At 43.8% G+C, this 22,609-nt stretch overlaps 1 protein-coding gene across 2 annotated transcripts; it reads right to left on the bottom strand.

The window, feature by feature from the left end:
• Positions 1 to 1,090: 1,090 nt before the first annotated feature.
• LOC110076540 (uncharacterized) lies at positions 1,091 to 20,960 on the bottom strand. Of its 2 annotated transcripts, XM_020788755.3 has the most exons (7): positions 20,707 to 20,960; positions 17,726 to 17,800; positions 13,855 to 13,926; positions 12,122 to 12,300; positions 3,844 to 11,542; positions 2,728 to 2,836; positions 1,091 to 1,127 (listed from the first exon to the last, which is right to left on the bottom strand). In XM_020788755.3, the coding sequence occupies exons 2-5, from the start codon at positions 17,787 to 17,789 to the stop codon at positions 10,706 to 10,708; spliced, it is 1,152 nt and encodes a 383-aa protein (XP_020644414.3). In that variant the 5' UTR covers positions 17,790 to 17,800; positions 20,707 to 20,960; the 3' UTR covers positions 1,091 to 1,127; positions 2,728 to 2,836; positions 3,844 to 10,705. The 2 variants fall into 2 exon arrangements, with proteins under 2 accessions (XP_020644414.3, XP_078239821.1); XM_078383695.1 differs by lacking the exon at positions 20,707 to 20,960 and having other exon boundaries at positions 17,726 to 20,675.
• Between the last annotated feature and the right edge of the window lie 1,649 nt (positions 20,961 to 22,609).

Raw genomic sequence — 22,609 nt, 5'->3', positions numbered from 1 at the left:
AGTTAGAATTTTTTTTTTAGTGATCTCTTATTTTACCAGCAGTAAAATGCCTAAGGTTAGGGTAAATAAAATATACTGAAGGGGCACCTTGTGCACTGCAAAGACATCTGACACTTGTAAGATGTCTCTAAGCTCTGAAGGTAAGGAATCTTGAACCTTATGCAGGATCTTTGGCAGAACAGGCTAAGCTATCAAGTATCAGACATGGAGGTGCAGGCTTCCCTTTGACCCTTCCTAGGGTCTTCTAGGATTAAAGGTAAAGGTAAAGGTAAAGGTTCCCCTTGACAATTTTTGTCCAGTCGTGTTCTAGGATTGGAATTATACATTTCGAAAGGGAGGACATCCAGAAAATGTGCAAATACTCTGGGATATTGCAAACAGCTCTTGGCATGCAGTTTGCAACCCTTGCCCTAAAACATTATGGTCAAGATGGAGAGATTTAACCCAGGCTGATATAATATTGCCCTGTCGCTAGTATTTTAATATGAAATTCTACCCATGAAAACCTCCAAAAAATCAAGGAAGATAACTTACTTCTTCTCTGGTTGAAGAGAAAGAGGTGGTCACAAGAAGAAAGGAGGGAAAGAAAGGGGAAAAAAAACATTAGTTGCTAGGTTGAAAAGAGAGATACTTTGACCCAAAAGAGTGATCTCAGAGAACCATGGACTGCTCTGGTGAGGTATTGTGAAAGTTTAAAACCCTACCAGAAAATCCACCCTGGCAGGGAAGGAAGGTAGAAAGAGCCTAGATAAGTCACACCTTTTGAAAGAGCTCCATTCATGGACACAAATTCAAATGCAACCCTCGGTGCTTGAAAATGCTACTTTTTTTTGGATGGCTCTCAGGTTCCAGGAGTTGCCATCCCAAAAATTAAAATTTACAGACTATGTGCAAGATCCACTTGTACACTGAGCACCCTATCTTCCTGGAGAATAAGATACAAAAGCTCTCCCGCACATGCACCGTCTCCAGGTGGGTTGGTATGTGGAGAAATCACTCTTTTTTTTTTTCTTAAAAGATATAGTGTGAGGAAAATTTTTGAAATTCTAGACTATTTTTATGAAGTCACACATGCCAAACACGACAGTAACTTACTCTGAAGACATCTTGGTGTTGTTGATGAGCCCCTGTAATAAACCAAAGGAAATGTATATTTAATATACATAAATTGTTTTGGTGTAAATAAAACTGACCATTATTCTAACCACAAACAGGCAAGTCCTTACTTCCCTAACGGCCTGCTTCTGCTGAAATGGGAAGTAGTCCTTACATGTACAAACAACTGCCTAATATATCTTCAACCACTATACGAAGACTTTCCAAAAGTCAGCAAGTTTTAACAACCCTAGAAACAATGTATACCAAAACACCTGCAAACAATTCTTACAGCAGCTCAGAGCAGACCAGCTGTGCTTTTTGACTTAGTCAAAAATATACATTTTATTGTAAGCATATTTAGTCAAGGTCATGTCCCCCCAATATGTACAGTATATGTATAATTACTGACATACTGGTGGTTATTAGTTACACTTGTTGACTTCTTGAAAATAAGTTGCATTGTTAGTGACTGTAGGGCATAGCTGTCATTGGTTTCTAAGTGGTAATCCAAATGCATATGTCATTTTCTTTCATTGGCTGATCCACGAAAGCTACCATCTCGCCGGCCCTCAAACATTTCTGTTAGGTTCGGGATGGGCCAAGAAGTGGTTAATCCATGGCCGGAAAGGACATCCAGAGATCAGGGGCTGATCTCTCAAAAAGAAACCATATCCTGAGAAATGTGTAAGGGGCCTATCAAGTAACTGAGGAGAAAGTGCTTCTAAAAATGGGATCGTAAGAAACTGCAGCTGTCTCCTTAGGTTGCAGCACTTGTCCAGCCTGGGGTGACTCAGAAGGGATTCTTTCTGACTGCCACAGGTGGCCAAGGTAAAAATGACTGCAAGCTTGATGTGCAAGAAATGTCAGTGCTCCACCTGTGGAAAAGTACCACCACTCACTCTTCAGAGAACCAAAATACTTCCTTTTCTATTTTCATCTGCTCCTTCCCAGCAAGCGCAAAGAAAGACAGACAGTCAAGTGTTACACCTTCTCCCTCTCCTCTTTTAATAAGCAGTTTTAATATTTCCCACCCACCCACCCACCCCCTAAGCTTCAAATTGCTTACCAAGCGAATCTGCCTTTTATTAAATAACTTGGGCCCAAACAGCTTCTTTTGGGGGGAAAACTATGTCGGAGGCTTTTTGCCAGGCTTCCTCTACCTGAAGAATTTTTTGTGTGTAGAAGCAGGTTGGATCAATTTGGGCAGCCCTCTCAGCTCAGATTTCGCTTTGTGTATTTGCACCATTTAAATTTCAATCAGCTCTGTCAGGAAGCAGGCATACCAAGTGTTTTACTTAGTTGATTGGAATTAAATCTGAGGACAGAGTAAACCGGAGCTTTTCAATTCTTGAATTATGAGAGGCCATGTCATTTTTATACAACGAGACCAGCAAGAAATGAGGAGGGGATCATGTCAGTGGAAACTGATCATTGTTAACAGAGAAGGCTAAAGAAGAGGAAAGACTGACAGATGCTGGGAGGACAGAGAGGTTCTTTCAAAGATGAAGCTTAGATCCGTTTCCCCCAGCCAAGTCTCATTAAAATCTAGGAACCACCGTGTTTCCACTCTTTCCTTTTACTCCCTTAAACAGCAAGTGGGGTCAGTAAGAGACATGCAAAAAGGCTCACCTAAGTCCCAAGGAGAAAAACAGACAGCGCTGGTGTGGGAGGACAGGATCAACTGGCAAGGCAAGCAGCTGGCTCACCGAGGAGATATAAATGTGTTCCTTAAGCAGCTCTGCAAAAAAAACACCCTTCTCTCTTTAAGGGCATGGAAGCTTCCTCAGACCAATGGTGTGCAAGGGGCCAGAAATACAAACCACCACCCTCAACAAATGTGTTCAGTTTGGGAAGCATTTCAAGAAAGAAGTCTCGGAGGAGGGAGAAACTATTGGGATACCATATAATAATCATAATGAAAGGTGGGTATATTTACACCTAGGTGGGAGCACAATCATTCCCTACAGAGTATGTAGTAGTAGACACAAATTTGTCAAAAAGTTTATCACTGTGAGACTATGGGGGGGGGGAGAGGACCACATCCAGACCTTGTTACTCCTCAACACAATCAACAGTTTATCACAATTACCACCTAAGGGCCCTAATTCCTTTTGGACATGAAATTCTATTAGTGCTGTGTTGATTTGTCTAATTTGTATCTTGTCCTTCCTCCCGCCGCACATAGTATTTCCCTGTTTTATCCTCACAATAACCATCTAAGTTAGGTTAAGCTAAGTAACTAGCGCTTGTATAACATGATAAAAGTCCTTCACAATACACCAGTCTTACACCCTGTAAAGTGAGTTATCTCTACGGTGGGAGGAGGGACAGGGAAGAACTGAGGGAGAGAAGTAATAATCTACTGACCTCTAGAAAGTTTACTGTAGGGATGGATAGGATCTGAAGGGCTTCCTAAATTAAGTAAAATTGGGAAAGAGGCTTTCATGGGGGTATAGACACCCTAAACCAGATCAGAACCAGAGCAAGGGAAAGTTTTGTGTTTTTAAACACCTATCTGCTTCAACATTTGGAGCCAATCTGAATCAATCTCCCATCCCCACGTTTACAGTCAAACTAAACTTTCCATGGAATCTGTATTTCCTGCAGTTATTGGCTAGAATCCTGCTGAAGGCCAGCAGAGCATATGGCTCTACTCACGTAGTTCTACTCAATCTCCTGGCATGATATTGCACAGAGACCACTTGTCTAAATGAACCTCCTTATGTAAGCTCTTAATATGTTTACCCGTTTATGCCTTGGACTGTTTTGTGAGCAATTTGGCTGAACAGGATCCCAATCAGTATGTTTTCTTCCCCACAAGAGAATTTCCTTGGAGATGAATCAGTTTTGTGAAGCAAGACAATGTTTACCTTTGGAGAGTGATCACAAAACAAAGCACACCGAACAGAAAGCAGGTGAGGAAAAGCACATGCTACAGCAAAGAGATGTATTCACTCCTGTGTGAAAACCTCTTCTAAATACATGCTAGAAGTTCGATGCTGAGTTTTCAGTAAGAGTACAGATATTACTGCATGCTACATATTAATCATGGCATTTAAATTAAACTCCCAGTCTAATTTCCACAGTGACTTATTCAATGCCACTTGGTCAGTTTCATGACTAATCAGGAATTTAAATGAAATGTTATGGTCCAAATTCACACCTCCTCCCACTACACTCACAATAATGCCTCACTGGGCATGTCTTAAGTCAGTTCAAAGGATACACTAATCATATTGATAGGCTGCATCTTTTAATCTGTAACTCCATGAAAGTTGACCATTCAGCGTGACATCCAAGGAAGATGGACTTTGAAGTTTCACAGTAATTCAGTGGATTTTGTATGTTTTCCATCGCTGATCCTCTCCTCCCAGCCTTTTCCAGGGCTCTGAGCAAAATATGTATATCCATGTTTGATACTCTGAGCAGGTATAGAAAGGTAGTTTTTTTTTAGCTCCAAAGAAGGATTACAGAACCAACAGCAATATTGGAGTAAGATTATCCTTGCAGCTTCCAGAAAATCTCATTCTTCAGGCAACAAGGTTGTAGAGAGCATTGGCAGGGCACAGAGATCATATGCTTTAAATATACCGTAACAGCTAACACTGACAGAAAGGACGGTACTTATTGGCAACATGGATAGGACGTGAACGCCACTGAAGATCCTCTTTCTCATACAGTCCATTTAAACTGATGAACATTACATCTTGTGGGAGGGGGCGAGAGGAATATTATAACTCCCAGAATCCCCCAACAGGCATAGTTACTGGCAATACTGGTTGGGGGATTCTGGGAGCCCCAGTCCAAAGTGGTGAAGTTTCCATAACTTGCCTAGAATGAGTACAACGAGCACAACAAGGACTGTTTCATTAAAGGTCATCTTAGGTACTGTGGTAACATCCAAGAAAACCTGAAGCATAATTTGTGAAGTTATCTGCAATGAAAAGTACTTGTGGGAGGTCTATTTAAATATGGCAGGCAACATCATTTGGCAAGTTTCTTTTTCCTTTCTAGCTCTTCCAGGTGTTCTGCTGTCCTCCAAACTCAGCCACCTGGAAGATAACTGAAGTAATAACAGGGTTGTAAACTTCAGAGTGGCCCCCCCAATCTAAAATTCGTCCAACCACTAGTTTCTTTTTGACACCAGTCCAGGTGAGGCAGCCTCCTTGGTTGGAAATGCTGGCAATAGCAATGGCAGTCCCCACCATCTTTCTGCCACAGTCCCCCCGTCAATCCCTTCAATTAAAGAACAGAACTGTCTTTGCTGTTTGCGCCATACAGCTTGCCTCTGCACCCTCATCCTGCTCTTCTCAGTGGTGGTGGTGAAGGACACCAACCCATTGTCAGAACTGTGAGGAGACTCAACTACCAGCTAAGTTTGCTTCTGTCTGTGGAATGGAGGTGGGGAGATGGTGTCTTGTCCTTTGCCCCAGGCTATAAAATGTCTTGAGATGACCCTGGCTTGTAGAGCACTAAGAGCTTCCACACTTGGCTTCCATCCCGCTTCTCAAACCTGGTCATTTTCTAGCTGTTAGCATTACTTCTGTGTTGGTTAGACTCTGCCCTTCAGATCCCAGTCAAGTCTGATGTACAGCTTGCCACATCTGATGTATAACTCGCTTATGTAGGTACACATGGAAAAGTAAGGGTACCCTCCCCATTACAAGTGTGCCCACAGAAGAAAATTTTGGTGAATACTGTATTATGCCCCACCTGGCTTGCACTGCATGCTGATGGAGAAGAGGATCGTGGAGCACATGCTACAGAAATGTGCTTTGGATTGTTTCAAAGAGCTGATGTGTTTTGAAACAAAGAATACTTCCGTTTATATTCTGCAAAGCAGACTTCCTTGGTTTGAAGACCCTCCAAATGTGTTTTACTGCAATTCCCATCACCTAACTAGCACAGCTGCATATAGGAGGTATTATAGGGCAATGTATCTGGAAGAGGAGGCTGCTTTATATGTGACCTTAAAATTAAGACATTAGATTCATGACCAGGTTTTAAAAGCAGATTGCTATAAACATGTACTCATTTACTCAAGGTTTGCCCCAATCTCACTAGATTTCAAAAACAAGTCACTTTAGGGCTCCCTGTTAATCAGTAACTAGCCTGCTGGAAACAATTGGTTGCATCAGTACAGCCACTCTCCTTTGTAAGAGCTGGGAGCTGCAAAAAATGATATCTGTGTTATCACAGGACACAGTTGCCAAACGACAGTGCAAACAGTGGGTGGGCACATCAGTAGTAGATGAGGAGTAGCTTTGCTAGTGAGAAGCTTCACTTTAGTGATGTGGAACAGTGAGAGTCAAGCGTGAGGCTGGCTTTTCCATCCCATCGTATGCCTCAGAAAACAGTTTCCTTTTGCCACCTGCTGGTGGAACAACGGCCACAGCAACTGCCAAAGGGCACCAACCAGCAAGTCAGTGAAGAACATAGCTTGGTTGAAACCAACCAAGCACAGATACGACTGAGCAGCACACCAAAACTCCATCCCACTGACTTCCATGGAGCTGGGCCTTTAGGGAAGAAAACTCATTTACTATACTGTAGCACCAAAATAAACACAGGTACATTCCTGCAGCAGCAAAGAAGATAAACAGGTTTTCATTAAATGATCAGCTATAAAGGGGTGGCAAACTGATGTCGTTCCCCCACCCACCTACCCAATATTCTTAAGATTATAATTCTTATCAGTCTCAGCAGGGGTTCATGTACACCACCAACATCTAGAGGACTGCAAGTTTCCCAGTCTGAGCTCTACTTAGAATAGGAGGAAGATTGCATACAGCCTAGCCCTAATAAAGAATTCAGCTCAAAATGTGAAGGGGGTTCTTGATCCCTGAAGAATATGTACGTAGTCCCTATGGATTCTGGTAGCACTTCTTTGTATGTGCATTGAGACTTTTCACAGCATGCCATACATTTTGGCTGAGTTTAAGTCGGGTGCCTCAGCTAAAACTCCAGCCCCAGCAAGTTTACGCTGGCCCTCACTATTTGACAAAACTTCTGATATTATAAAAACACAAATCAGCAAATAACGTATGTTAAGCTTAAGTTAGAGCAAAATGTTTACTAAATGTCCAGGTATTCTAGTATCGATTTTATAATCTAGATAATTTTCAAGAATACAAACTTGTCCGCTTGTAAACCATTAGTATGATCAATAACAGTTTACTTTCTAGGCTATTCCCAATATATACAAAGGGACTGTTGATTGTTTCTCTTGCTCCTTGGACATTGGCATAGCTAGCTACAGGACATAAAGATGGAGGGTTTGAATCATATTTTGTTCTTTTTATTTTTTACAGGGTGGTGGGATCTGCCTAGCGCTCTGATGGAAGAGATGAAGAAAAGGGAAGGTTCTGTTTTCATGGATGCCACTGACTGGTAGAGTTCCTTGTCCCTTAAAGGTAACATAGCAGCAACGAGGAACTTTTGTCATGACGAAGCCTGAGTGAATACGGACCGCAGAGCTATGAAACTGCAACGGCTCTGTGCTACAGGACCTCTGGCTGAAGCACTTACGATCTTCTGCTAGAGAACTCCAGCACTAGTGGACTCCAGCATTTGAAAAGTCAATTGTTATTTATTATCCCTCTGCTACAGAATAAAAAGGCCACTGCATCTCACCCACCCCAGACTAAATACGCCACCAACATGACCATCCAGCATTCCAAACAAAAAATGTTCCCATTCTGTAACAAGGAGAAATTCAGCCAGAAGAGAAAAAAAAAGAATAAATGCCTACTTTATTCCAGTCATTGAACCTGAGATTTGCAATCACCAAATTCAAGTCCCACTACTGACAACAGGACACTTGTCCATTCTTGATTTACAGAGCTTTTTACAAAAGCAAGATTTGACAAGCTTATTTCTCATTATAGCTAAACTACTGTTTAGGCAATTCTCCACTCTAAACATTCTCATCCAGCATGTGTTATAGCTGTAAGAGTTCCCTGATACATTAAAGAGGCTTCCCATGCCTCTTCCGTGGGCTGAGCCTCCAGTTCAAGAAATATGGAAATAGGTCTCATTAGCAAAGTTATTTGCCTCTTGAATCTTGAAAGAGCTTGCACACTATCCTATTGAGCTTCTGCTGAAGAGAAAGCCTGTCTAGCGCAGTAAATGCAGGATCATGCTGTTTGTGCAAGGACTGTGCAAGCAGTGATTTCCATGAAGAAAACCCAGCAATCACTTGTACATGAGTGTTTGCACAAGCAGTGTGATCCTGCATTGACTATGGGTGACACAAATCCACCTGACTATCCTGAGGTGGGAGCTTTCCATTCAGCAAATGCCCAATAGGATAGTGGGGGCTGCACATATATCCAGCATTGAGGTGTTTCATGTTTTGCCAAGTCACATCCCACTTGCAATAACCCTAAAAGGGTTTTTAAGGTGCATAAGATATCAAAGCAGTGATTTATAGCTGCTACCCTCAGTGAATTAACATGGCTGTGCAGCGATTTGAATCCAGGTCTCCTGAATCCTAGCCTACTATTCTACCTGCTACATCACCCTGGTTCTCAGCGTGTACGTGCAGACCCTTAAAGGCTGTGTGCAAATTGTGGCCTGACCCAACTGTCAGTCCCAACTAAAGGAAGACCATTAAGCAGATTTAATTGTAGAAGGGGCAGCTGTGTTAGTTTGTGCAAGCACTATAGGTAAAAACAAAATAAAAAAAAAACATGGCGGCATCTTAAAGACTAACTTTTATATTTTTTTAATGTGAGCTTTCTTCTCAAAAGCACAAATATAAAAGTTCATCTTTAAAGTGCCACCACATTTTTGTCCTTTTTATTTTTATTTGGTTTTTACCTATAATGAACAGATTTGAGTCAGCCATTGTGTGCATCACCTTGTTTATACTCTAGTTGGGACAAAAAATTAAGAGTAAGCCCTCTGCATTCAGGTCCATGTGTTGCATAATTTAGCTTCCCGAGGAGCTCAGGTTTCATCTTTCAATAAGAATTTTTTTTCTGGCCATTAAGATTGCAGAGATGTGCTTGAAAGAGTGTGGGTGTTGCTTCATCGCTTCCTTTCTGGAACTTCTGGATCTGGTGTATTTGCACCTTGTGATGAACCACTGGCTGTAGGTGGTAACTTCACAGCTAGGCACTGTCACGTCCTGTGCTGACACCACTCCCCGAGCCTGGCCACTGTATCTAGATAGGCAAGAAGGTGTATAAAGAGTTGAGTTTTGCTCAAGGAACAAAGTGTTGGTTATTCTTTGCTCTTGGCTGAAATCCTGTTGCACACCTCCACCACCACTGGCAGTAGCAAATGGCCACTGACTTAAGGCGTCCTTCTGTGATTATGGGGTGTGCCACACTTGCACACAATCTGACAGTCATATGCACCCTGAAATCACAAAACAAAGCCTTTATAATCAGTAGCAATTTGCTGCTACTGCTGATGTCATTTCCGTTGCACAGGCTGGTTGCCTCCAACAGGATTTTGGCCTAGGACTACTAGCTTGTTCTACAGCTGCCAGATCTTCTCAGATTGCTGCCTTTGGGCTAGCCCTGAGAACGTCAGGTGCCAGCAAAAGAGCTGGTACCGTGTCCAGTTATTAAGAGGTATAGCTTGTAGTAACTTCTTGTACTTCTTTCCCCTGACTGGTTGAAGAACAGCAATAGAATAGTAAATACTGTGAATTCTCTTTTAAACCTCAAAGTGCACAGAACTCTCAGTGATAGGAGACACAGGACAATACTTGGCATTTTGTACTGAAGGATTTCAGAGTGCAAAAGATCCTGTCAAATGAAATTGAACCAAAGGCAGCTCCTTTTAAATTAGAGATCTCATAACAGTGGCAGAAAGGTAAGGCCCTGCGGAAGGCCTCAGGCAGCACTTCAGAACTCACATGGAATTTTAACAGCCTTCTGTGGCTATCTTCCTTTTACATCCAAACTAGATACAGTGGCAATGCGTGCATTTCAACATGGAGCTTCTCTCAGGCACAGGGGATGGTCTTCAGTATCAGAAGCATGAAGCGTACATTCATCAGAGTTTGGAAAGTTACTTTAAAATGTAATTTATTCCTGTTAACTCATCATAATGTCTGAGTAGTGACTTATTGATGTGTGTGAAAGTAACTTGTGTTTTTCTTTTATTTTTGGTTACCATCTGTTACTGTGCAGGGTAGAACGGTTAAGAGAATAGTATGTATAATTCCTGTCAAAGTAATTCCAAAAATGCTTAAATATGCCCTCAAAAAGAATAACCCCCCAAAAAGTAAATCATCAAGGGAATAAATTTGTTCCCATTTTCAACAATGCATTTGGAAAAGAGTCCTGAAATACAGTAGTAAAACTTCTTAGCTTCACAACACATTCATTGTCATCAAAGAGAGATGTTGCAGGTAATGACATTAGTTGTGACTCATTACCTCCAAGCTCTGCTGTGGATAAACCACGCAGGATCAACCATCCCCTGCCTGCATTCTGCCTCTTAAATACAAAAAACTGTTTTGGAATAGAGGTTGCACACAACGAGAGCTTCCCACACTCCTAACAAGCCTGGTCCCCATTTTTCCTACACAACTGAAGCAACTCTTATGTTGAAATGCATGCAACGTCCACCTTGGCCTTCTAGCTTAGTCCTACGTCCATGCCATCTTCCTTGACATGGCCTCTTTAAAGCATTCCAAGTCCACTTCTCCTGGCCAGAGGGACTTCTCTAAGTGCACCAGCAAGTCACGGTGGCACTCTTGGATATTAACAGGATACCTCGCTCGGACAAACTCATAAGCATCCAGTAGCCTCATGTGGTGCTTCACCATCAGGTACTGGATGACGCAGGTTGGAGCCAGAGAGTAGCCATCCCTGCAGTGAATCAGGACTCGCTTCCTTTTCTCCAAAGAGGCTTCGATGCACACATTAATGTCCCAGAAGCATGGGGGCTGCAGTGAGAAATAGCCCTCCTGCAAGGGGCCCTGGATGTGCACCTTCAGGCGGGACCAGCTGTGTCGAGGGGCCCGGCTGCAAGTGCAAGGGATGAAGCTCAGACTGGAGTCTTTGGGCAAGTTACTCATGTCAATGATGCTGTCAATGTTGTTTTTGCATAGCACCTGGCCACTGTAGGCGGCACTCAGGTTCCCCACGTAGATGCAATCTGTCACCCTGCTGATGACTGGCTCCAAGTAGCTAAAGCCCTGCACCCCTCCTGGCTCAGCATCACTGGCTGCCGCTGGTTGGAAACTCCCATGCTGGCACTTTTTGGAGGCCGAAACAGAGACGGGACTGGAATCAGAACTGTGGCTCCGTAGCAATGGAGAAAATAAAGATGATCGGATGGAAGACTTGGGCTTGGATGAGGATTCCATTGGCTTGGGTAGGGTGGATTTGCACAAGGGACTGGATGCAGAGGAACAGAACCTGAACACCCGTTCCAGAGAACTTGTGCTGTTGGCTGCCCTCTCAGTGTGGGCTTGCTTCGTCTGAGTGAAAAAAACACACACATACAAATATGCTAGTTAAACTTCAGGCAATCTAGAGCAACAGGTCTCACTGGACCCACAAATTAGCCCAATGGTACATCACTACAGCAAAAGGGACATGGTGGCGCTGCGGGCTAAACCGCAGAAGCCTGTGCTGCAGGGTAAGAAGACCAAGCAGTCGTAGGATCGAATCCATGCGACGGAGTGAGCGCTCGTCGCTTGTCCCAGCTCCCGCCAACCTAGCGGTTCGAAAGCATGTAAATGCAAGTAGATAAACAGGGACCACCTTGGTGGGAAGGTAACGGCGTTCCGTATCTAAGTCACACTGGCCATGTGACCACGGAAGATTGTCTTCGGACAAACACTGGCTCTATGGCTTGGAAACGGGGATGAGCACCGCCTCCTAGAGTCGAACACGACTGGACAAAAAATTGTCAAGGGGAACCTTAACCTTTACCATTACATCACTTCGGCATGATCTTCAGCTTATGTATTTTCCACTAAATGTCTAATCCTACCCTTCACAAGCCCTTTGGACAGCGATTGACCCCAGCCGTACTTGGGACTCAAGACGCTCACCTGAGCATCAAGACCCTGCGGAGACACTGAGCTATTATACCATCGGATACCATCTGACGACAATGATGAACAAAGGACCTTGTGAGTCTTCTTGGGTGACCGGGGTCCAGAAGAGGCTTCTCTACTCATCTTTTGCTCCAAGACATCATTCCTGTTCATTGTCAGGTTTGGGCATGAACCTGGAAAACACAGACAATCCCAGTTCATTATATATATATGTTTGGAAACTTTTTATCTTCGAGAAGGCCTTTCTATTCAATTGACTCCACTGCCATTGCCTGGAGATTTCATTTTCTTTTAGATTTTGTTCTCTCATAGGCATGCACTTGTCCAATGGGATGCCTTTTCAAATGAAGCAGCATCCCATCTAATTCTATAATCCTTTCCCTCTTTCATTTAATCATGTGCTGTAGTGACTCACAGAGATTCTAACAGGGCTTTCGAGGTAAGTGAGATATTTAAAGAGTGGCTTTACCAGTTCCAGTCCCCCATGAATTTCCATGACTGTGTGGGGATTCAAATCCAGGTCTCCTGAGTCTTATTTCCCCATTAGAAGGCTTTTAATCTGAACAAAATTAAGATAAAACCAGTAACCTCCAAAATTTGCCAGAGAGAAAACTATTTTAGTCAACTGCAGTAAAACAACAAAGGGTCCTGGTACATTTCAGCACTCTATTCACACAACATTTCATACAGTGACAGCCTAATGAGCCCATGGCAGGTCTGTCTCCTGTGTGGCTCCCAGACTGCAGAACACACTCCTTCCTGAATTGCAATCTGTTTTCCATTCTGATTGATCTTATGAAGGGAGTAAAATGCATCTTCTGAGACTGGAATATGATGTCTTCCTGCCCTGCTTTGTTGCCTTTAAAGTATTCCTGCTTATTTTAATAATTTTAATATACAGTACTTGCTGGTTTTAATGACTTTACAGTGTAATTGCTTTACATTATTTTATTGCTGAAATACCATTGGCTTAGCGTAGTAAGTCACAAGTAGTGTAGGTCTACTGAATCAGTGGGGATTTGCTAAGTTAACTCCTCTGTACTTACCACTGATTCAGTGGGCCTACTCTAGTTGCAACTTACTACACTAAACAACAGAATTTCAGCTAAATGTGGTTTTATCTGTTCTTATTCTTTTTTAAAAATCTGCAATCTGCCTTGAAGGCTACCTTTCAGTGAAAGTGGCCAGAATTTCATCTTTAGTTTTGATTGTTTTGGTGTTAATCACAGTGTGGGGAATTCATTTGTCAGGGCAGTCAGAAGAAGCCAGGGGTTGCCAAAAAAAAAAAAAAAAAAAAAAAGCCTCAGGGCCACACTTTGCCCTAAAAAGCAAAAAATTTCTGAGAGGAGAATCTGTTCATAATGGGCTCCAACAAACCTTTTTTTAAATGACAAATGGTACCACTATATTGTTTAGTGGTTCCAATCTTTCCTTAAAGCCTGGAATCAGATTCATAGAATAATTCCAAGTCAGGAAGTATAATGTCTTTTCCACAAAACTAAAGGCAGGAGAAGGAATAAAAGAGGGAGGAAAAAATTACAATCTCCTTCAGATACATCAAAAAGTGGATTTTGATCCATAAAAGTTCACACTAAATAAATCTGTCAGTTTTAAAAGTGATTTGCACCCCTCTTCTTTTTCTTCTATTTTCTCGTTTTGAATTCTGCAACATGCTGAGACAAACTAATATAACAGCTTTTTAAAAGTGTCTTGTATGCCTCACCTACCTGTACAGCGCTGGGACAAAGTTACAGGGGAAGACAGATGCAAGGCCTTCCGAAGGTGCTTTGTGAGCAAACCTGGAAGGAGAAAGAGCAATGAACATTAGGAAAGCAGTTAATCAAACCAAACGAGGTGGGGGAGAGAGAGGGGGGAGGGAGGGATGGGGGGAGAGAGAGAGAGAGAGAGAGGGTGGTAATCTTTTTCTGCAAAAACAACAAAAAGCGTTGTAGCAAGTTAAAGACTTACACAAGTATTCACGAAGGCTTTCACGGCTGGGATCTAATGGTTGTTGTGGGTTTTCCGGGCTCTTTGGCCGTGTTCTGAAGGTTGTTCTCCCTAAGGCTTCGCCAGTCTCTGTGGCCGGCATCTTCAGAGTATAGCCACACTCCTCTAGGGATCAAACCAAAGCACAGAGTGCTGTCCTCTGAAGATGCTGGCCACAGAGACTGGCAAAACGTTAGGAAGAACAACCTTCAGAACACGGTCAAAGAGCCCGAAAAACCCACAATAACTTACACAAGTCTTTTTTTGGCATAAGATTTGGTGACCGGCAGCCACTTCATCAGATGCATCTTCAGTTTATTATACAAATATATCCAATGGTACTAAGCTGTAGTCCACAGACGTTTATGCCAAATAAGACTTGTTATTTCTTTGGCTTTGACTGCACTGGGAGTATTGTAAATGACCACACAAAGAGGAGTGCACTGCTAAAAATCCAATACCATATTTTTTGTGTATAAAATGACAATTTTTCCTAAAATAATTAAAGGAAAAATTTAGGATTGTTTTATACTCGGAAGTATAAAACTTTGATCCCTGTTTCCCCCTCCATGTTTTGCAAAGAAAATGGAGGGGGAAAGTGACTTCTGCTTTCCCCCTACATTTTCATGGCAAAAAGCAGCTTTCCCTCCAGGTGTTGCAAAGAAAATGCAGGGAAAAAGCAATTTCTGCCATTTTGTGGCAAAAAGCAGCTTTCCCCCTCCACATTTTGCAAAGAAAATGCAGGGGGGAAATGATTTCTGCTTTCCCCCTACATTTTCATTGCAAAACCTTTTTGCAACAAACATGTAGGGGAAAAGCAGAAATCATTTTCCCCCTGCATTTTCTTTGCAAAACGTGGAGGGGGAAAGCTGCTTTTTGCCACGAAAATGTAGGACTTTCTTGCAAAGGCGTCTTATACACAGAAAAATACAGTATTTTAATCAATCTTATTTGAAGGAAATCTAGCTGATATGATACACTTTTGCTTATAATCCACTTTACAAAAACAAAGCCATTTGATATTAAAATTTTGAAATAAAGCGGGGGGGGGGTAGATAGTTCTTGAAACCTTAAATGCACCTAACATACACACAAAAGGATTGGCAATAAATAACAAGTCAGGTCAGGAGTGTCATCAGAATAAAACAAGGATTTAAAAACTGATAAAAATTAACTACTGCTCTTGAAAAGCTTGCTGGAACAAGTACAACTTTCTCCTCCAAAAACAGCCAAAGGGGTGCATCTGCATTCCTCAAGCAGGAGTTCACTCAGTATCCTCAGGCTTCATTCTTGCCATAATTTGGATGCAATGAAATTGACGCTAACAGACCAATTCTATCTCTGCTGCACAAAGGACATTTCACCAGAGTAATGTAATGAGTCACAGTGTTGCTGTAAGGCAGCAGAACATTCAATCCAAGTGTCTGGTATTGTGCAATGAAATAATCTGCTCCTCCAGATATCCTTTGACCACAACAGGAACTATCATGCCATCTTGAACACACTTGCTGTGTCTGATTCTAAAGCTAAGCAGGGTTGAGTCAGATTAATATTTGGATGAGAGGACAGCACCAGATATCACAAGAAAATCTTCAGGTAGGGCTAGGGAAGAATCCTGTTTGCAGGACCACAGCTGCCAGTCCAACTTGACAATACTAGTCTACATGGCCACTAATCATATTGCCTGGGGCTGATGGAAATTGGAAGTCCACTGACAGGAGAGGCACCGGGTTCTCACATCTGATGGATAGCATTATAAATGCTACCATTCCTAAGCCAAATAGCTCTTCCGAAAACCACAGGCAGACTGTGAGACAGGAGGCAAGAAGGATAGCCGTCCCTCCTCCATACAGAAGGACAGACCCTGCCTATCTCACCTCCCAAAAAGACAGAAAAGAGAGGGACAGAGACAGAGGAGATAGAAATACAAAAATTGACCCTTGAAGGGGGTCAGGGAAAAACAGCAGGAATGGAGCAGAAGAAGAGGGTGGAAATAGAGGTGGGGACCACAGATATAAGAAGGAGGGAAGAACAGCTACCGCCAGGTTGGGGGTGGGTTTGGATGGAGGACTCATGGGCTGGTGCATGGGAAAGACTGAGAGCGCCTAAGGAGGAGGCTGATTATAGGAAGAGAACCTAGGCCATCTTACTGGGGAGAGGCAGAGGCTAAGGAGTGGAGAAGGAAGCTGAGAGAAGAGAAGGAAAGAGTAGAAAGGGAAAGGAAAGAGGCTGGAATGGAGGATACAAGAGATGAGGAGGAAAGGGTTCAGGGAGGACCCTGGAAGGCTCCCACCTCAGAAGGATGTCTCGGCTGGGATGACGAGACCATCCCCTTGTTGGAGAGTGAAGCGGGACAGACTTTAAACCTTTGCAGACTGGCCGGGTCCTTGGAACTCCGGTGAGAGAAACTCGTTCTTGGACAAAGATTGGAAGCCCCTTCAAGACCCATTGTCGGAAGGAGAAACAAGATGGACGCATGTTATTGGACACACCAATAAATATCTCACCTGTTTCTAAACAACAAAAATCTCCTGATTTCTTTGAAGCAAGAAAGGAGTCTAGAGTCGAACCCTCACACAGACATAAACAATGACATTACTATACTATACCAAAAGGGCTGGTAAGAACTTTCCAGGAAGTCTACAACCAGAGCATGAGAAGGACAATGCACAGTCAATTTGGTGAAAGCAAATAAGAAAGAGAAGCAGCACACAAATAAGAAAGTGCCAGGTTCAACCCTGGGGAGAATCTTTGACCAATATATAGCTCCACCAAAAGCTGGGGGCGGGGAGCCACTGCCATTTACAGGCAATGGCTCCAGGTCAATTCTGGAAACTTTTCTTTTCTGATTGGTCTACAGCTCCCAGAATCCCCCACCCAGCAAGGATGCTAAGAAATATATGAAATTGCTATATATGGTCTCCAATCACTGAACCATCTAGTTCAGTTTTATGCATTTTTGGTTGCCAGTGGCTTTCCTGGGTTTTCAGGAACAAACCTTTACCAGTTTTGCCTGGAGGTGTATCTGGAATCTGAATCTCAAAGCATCTGACCAGCTATTGCTGCCTACAAAGCACTTGGTTTACTGTTGGGCTAAAGCCCTGGCCTTCCCTTGGCTATGCGGACCAATGGTCTTAGTCAACAGGTTCATCTTGTGCTACAACAGGAAAACAGCAAAAAAAAACAAGCGAGAAAATCAGCATACTTTAACTAACCTGTTTTCTTGAAAATTAAACCTAACCTGCAAATTAGCCCTAGTATGATTTTTCAGGATGCTCATAATAAAAGCCCTACCCCAAAATAAGCCCCAGTTAAGTGAAACCCTGCCCTCCACCATTGTGCAGCAAACAGAAGAAGATGACATGACTGTATTTGGATAAATGTAGATTGTTGTACATGAAAAAAATAAAGCATCCCCCGAAAATAAGCCCTAATGCGTTTTTGGAGCAAAAATTAATACAGTATAAGACCCTGACTTATTTTCAGGGAAACACAATATATAGAGAATTAACTTTTACAAAATAGGATGCTGACATGTTTCTGGAATAGCAATTGTTTACAGATACCTATGGAACTGGGCTTACAAATAATACTTTGCCTTCTCTCACTTACCTGAAACCCCATTTCTTCTGGAATCACACCTCTTAGTCAGCACTGTATCTGCCACTGATTCCATGGTATCTAAATCTGAAACATGGATGAACAGATGGTCTCAACCTACAGCATGACAGCTCAGTTCACAGAAGATGTAACATGCTGGGAGAGAGAGGAAAATAGCAGAGAGGCAAGCTCATCCACAAAGCCATTTGGGAACTATAATTACTCAAGTGAACACGATAAAAAGACAAAGGTTTGGATGCTCCCCACGGGCTTCCCAAATATCAAACCTTTTGGAAAGTCAGCCTAGAAAATGTCTATCGTTTTGAAGGAATTCTGGCAAATCTGAATCCAAAATTCATTAGATCCTTTTTCATTTGAAAAAGTATTAAACAACCCCATGAATCCATTCTTCAAAAGTCCCTCTTAAACTTCCCGTACAAAACAAAAACCAAATCCCAAACAACTAATCAGCAATGTACCAGTTCATAGTAAGGGTTCAATAAGCTAATATGATGGCAAAATCATTGGTACTCACTGTAATAATGAGTAGTCATCGCTGAAACTCTGAATGTGAATGGAATTTGGCGCTTTGCTATCTTTGGGGACTAAGAAGCAACTGGCCAACTGATGTTCAGGGGCTCTGAGGCCGTAATTCGTTCTAATACATCACTTTGTGCATCCCATTATAATAAGGTGGGATAAACAAACAGGCTGTGAAGATGAGCCACTTGGTGGCTAGGCCAGCTCTACGCACTGCCTCCCCAATGCGGCTGTGCTCAGACAGTCTCTGCTGGTTCACAGCAACAAGAATCTTCCTACAGCGGATGCTGAAATAAACATGCTCACTTTTCTGCTTCAAGGTGAGCTTTGCTATCCACTATACTTGGTTCCAAATATGGAAGACGTCTAAGTAGGCTTTCAACATGAAGGAGGAGGAGAAGAAGAAAAAGCACCACGAGATTTGTCTCTTTTAAAAAAAGAGCATTCAGGGCATACATCACTGGCTGAAAATAATCCAGAAGATAATTTTGAAACCACGACAGCACATCAACCTTAAGGTCATCAATCAGTGATTATCCCAATCACACCAACCTATGGTCAAAGAAAATGTAGGCTGAAACAGCAAAGTCTTTAGCTGATGTAGCAAGAAAGATTGAGATAGGGATCTCCTAGAGCAGGCCTCCAACTATACTTCAGATAGCTTTTATGTTTTAATGCCACTCTGAAATGCAAATTTAAATTTAAGCACTGCAGAGAAAGTGATTCCCTGATTGTCGCAGGGGCCAGTCAACTGCACTCTGCCCAGCCAACATTGGCCAACACCATGAAGAAAACATTATACCTGAGCTAGAATATATCAAGAAGGAAATAGGTTTTCCCCTTGCCCTCAAAAGATGAGTACAGATACACCGCAGAAACACTGGTCAACATATGTCCATCTGTATGCACCATACAGTAAAGTTGTTGAAATGTTTTACTTCCAACCCTGACGCTAAAAGCCCACTAATTTGGAGTTGCTTTTAAAAGCAGTTCCAAAGATGGAGCCTCTTTACGAAGAGGCTCCATCACTGGGTGTACAGGGCCCCTTTAGGTGCAGAATACTGCTATAAATGGCTCCAGGGGCCAATTTGGGATTGAGAAGGGGCTCCTCCCATGGCTGGGGAACAATGGTGTAAGAGGGCTTCCGCTCTGCCGCACCCCTACAGACATCAGGGAGAAGCAAATGTGAGGCTGGCGAGTGCAATTGAATTGCCAGTCCAGTTTGCTTCACAACTGGGTGTGAACTCATCTTGTCCTTTGCCTCAGGCATCGAAACCTCCTGGGCTGGCCGGCATTTTTCCTTGCCGGCTTCACACACAGTCGTTCTCTTAGCAACTATGAGAAACTGGGTGCTGGACTGTGCAGGCCTTCAGTCTGGTGGCTGACGCAGGCTCTTCTTATACCTGTACATTAAGACCCTGTACAAAGGAAATCTGGCAGCATGCATGGGATGGATGATGTGAGTCTATGAGAGGATATCAAGTAATAATTCAGAATCTGTACACAATCCTGAGTTCCTCTCCCCCCCTTCCCCACTGGTGTTCCCACTCTCTGTACACAATGTAGGCTCTTCTGCTGTGTATATTTAACCGCCATCTGGTACTGAGGCCAGGATATAATATAAGGATATTAATCACCCCACATCGACGCAAATCAGCACCACACTGTGAAGGATGTTTACATAAGCCGCACCAACCGGAACATATGCAAGGAGAGCCAGGCCCTTCTGGATTCCGGGCCCTGGAATTAGAAAAGGAAAGGAAGGCCCATCCCTTGGTCGAAGGGCAGGATCTCACGGGCCACCCATACACGTGGGCCACAAGAACCCTGCGGGACCGGCGGGCTTTTGTTCTGATTCTGGAACGCCCCGGGTTCTCCTTCGCACACGCGGGGCTCCTCTGACAGACTCAGACGTACTTCCTGAAATCCCCCTTTGCCCTGAACAGATTTCACCTCGGCGGGCGGCGGGTGGGGGACGAGAGAAAAACCAATGATGCGCAAAGACCATCGTGAGAAGAGGGCATGGAAAAGTTACTGGCCTGGGATTTCCGGGTGTTATTGGGGGCGGCGGGGGGGGGCGAATAACCTCTTGGTGAAAACGGCAAAAGGTGCCCCCCCCCGCTCGCTTACTCTCACCTCCACCCCTAATAAATACGGGGGCATCGCAAGAGGCGATCAGGGCGCGCCCGGCTGCACAAGCACCCCACCCGGGGCGTGGGGTGGTGGTGGAAGGAAGCCAAGCGGGCTGCGCACGGACGGGCAGGCCTGCTCCTAGCCCGCAGACGCCGCCGAAGAGGCATCTAGGCAGCCGCCCTGCCCCAAGGAGGCGCCCCAGGGCTGAGCGCCAGCCGGCTCCTCGTGGTTCCGCTCTCATCGCCACCCGGGACAACCCCATCCCCGGCCGGAGCCTTCCTCCGGCGTCTCCCTCCCCGCCCCCCTCAGCGCGCACCCACCGGCGTCGGCGCGGCGGTCCCCCTTCTCCGCTTCCCGCTGCCGAGCGGGGTTCCGGGAGGCGTGAGACCCCTCCGCTCTTCTTTGTCGTCTCCGGTGCAACTCGGAAAACTTTCAGCTAAACTTCCCGGCGCGGTGAGGCTCGCCCTGAGCTGCGCTCGCTGGCCTCGAACCCCACACCCTGCGAGCCCCTCGCCGGGCAAACCACAACCTGAAGCCATCTCTCCTCCCAGAAACGCGAGCCGTCGGGAGGGGAAAGGGGGGGGCTTGAGGACCGCGCAGGGGGAGGGTGGGAAATGTAGTATTCGAGGCTAGGCGGGCGGCCCTCCTCCAGGGGAGCCCCTCTTCCTCCGGTATTTGGATGATTTCGCCATTTATGCATCGCTTCTGATGTGTGCAAAACGTGGGTGCCTTTGCAAGGCTCGGTATCGCTTCATAGCCATCATCTCCGTGGATTGTTCATTCTGGAAAGGTTGCATGCAGTCTGTCCAGCATAAGGTGGAAAGCAAATGCGAGTGGGGTTTTGTTATAATTAAGTGGAAAGAGGCGTTCTTGTGCCCCCCTCAAAAAAGCAAAAGTATGTCCAAGCAATATGTTGTCGTAGAAAGTCATAAAACAAATACCCACAAGCCAGGAGATCAGGATCCGTCAGTCCACAAAGAGAATGCCAGCCTTGGAGATAACAGCCTTTGCTTCTCCACCTGGCATACTACCCAAAATAACATCCCTCCTCCCCCAGCAGTGGAATATAGGGGGGAAAACTCCCTGTTCCTACTTTAATACTTGGGCAATGTGTACAAGGGAGACATTTCTTTAAATAATTAAGATCCCAAATTGGTTAAGGATTTAAATATCACTCTTTTGAAGACATGGCTATACAGGCAGGCCTTCCCTACAGCCATTACCTAGCCTGCCTCTCTCTTTCTCTCTCTCTCTCTCTCTCTCTCTCTTTTCTTTTTTCCTTTCAACTTCTTGGACTTTGTGATTAATCTGGATTTTGCCTCAGTTGATTTTTATGTTATATGCAAACCACCCAGAGTAGACACGTTCTAGATGGGTGGTGTGTGTATATATATAAATAAATAAATAACGCCTTGAACTCTGAGCAGAACTGTATTGGCAGTCAGTAGAGTTTACGTAAACTGCAGGTTTTATTATAGATAGTGGTCCAGATAGCAATGTAATCATTTTATTCTATGCTAGTGATAATGTTTGGGTCTTCCTCAAGGTCAGCCCCATGTAGTGTGGACTGCAGTAACCTGTATAGGCATTTACCAATGTGTGAATCACTTTGATCACTTCTTCACTGTGCTAAGAAGAAGAAAAAATGCTGAGCAAGACACAAGAGCTGTTTCTGAATTGTATATTTAACAGCCCCAAATTGACCATCAAGCAAAATAAGCACATGCTTCAGGCATCAATAAGGGAAGGAGGCACCACAGAGTATTTTTCAGTGCTGGATTCACCATGGACCATGGTGCACCATGGTGCAAATGGTGCACATCTATCCGTCTATCCTCCTCAGCTCCCTCCCTCCCTCCCTCAAAAGTCCCAAGAAAACCACCTCCCTACCTAAAGCAATTGAGTAAAACTTAAAAGGAAAGTAAAAACTTTAAAGTATAACGACCTGTCTAATGAGAAAACTCAGGTTTTGAGTGAAACTATCAATCATTATCATCATAGATTGGTGGTTTTTGTTTATTTTTAACTCCTGTATTTTGGGAGGTTGGATAAGGATAAAAAGAGCTGCTGGTCTTTTAGACCGCCTCTGCACTATATGTGCAAGCCAAAGAAATAACAGTCACTGTTAAAAACACTCCAAAAGAAGTTTTAAGCTCTTGTTTGAGCTTTTCGGTTTACAGATTCTGACAAAATCTGTCTAAGTAATCAAAAGGATGAAATCAG

The sequence above is a fragment of the Pogona vitticeps genome, chromosome 1 (assembly GCF_051106095.1).
Source record: "Pogona vitticeps strain Pit_001003342236 chromosome 1, PviZW2.1, whole genome shotgun sequence".
NCBI classification, from domain to species: Eukaryota; Metazoa; Chordata; class Lepidosauria; order Squamata; family Agamidae; genus Pogona; species Pogona vitticeps.
This window is presented reverse-complemented; position numbering and strand designations above follow the sequence as displayed.

Coding starts and splice junctions, on each gene's coding strand:
- LOC110076540 (XM_020788755.3), bottom strand. CDS start 17,789: ATGGAATCAGTGGCAGATACAGTGCTGACTAAGAGGTGTGATTCCAGA. Junction 13,927..17,725: donor CAGAAGAAATGGGGTTTCAG/GTAAGTGAGAGA, acceptor TTCTCCTTCCAG/GTTTGCTCACAAAGCACCTT. Junction 12,301..13,854: donor TTTGTCCCAGCGCTGTACAG/GTAGGTGAGGCA, acceptor TGTGTTTTCCAG/GTTCATGCCCAAACCTGACA.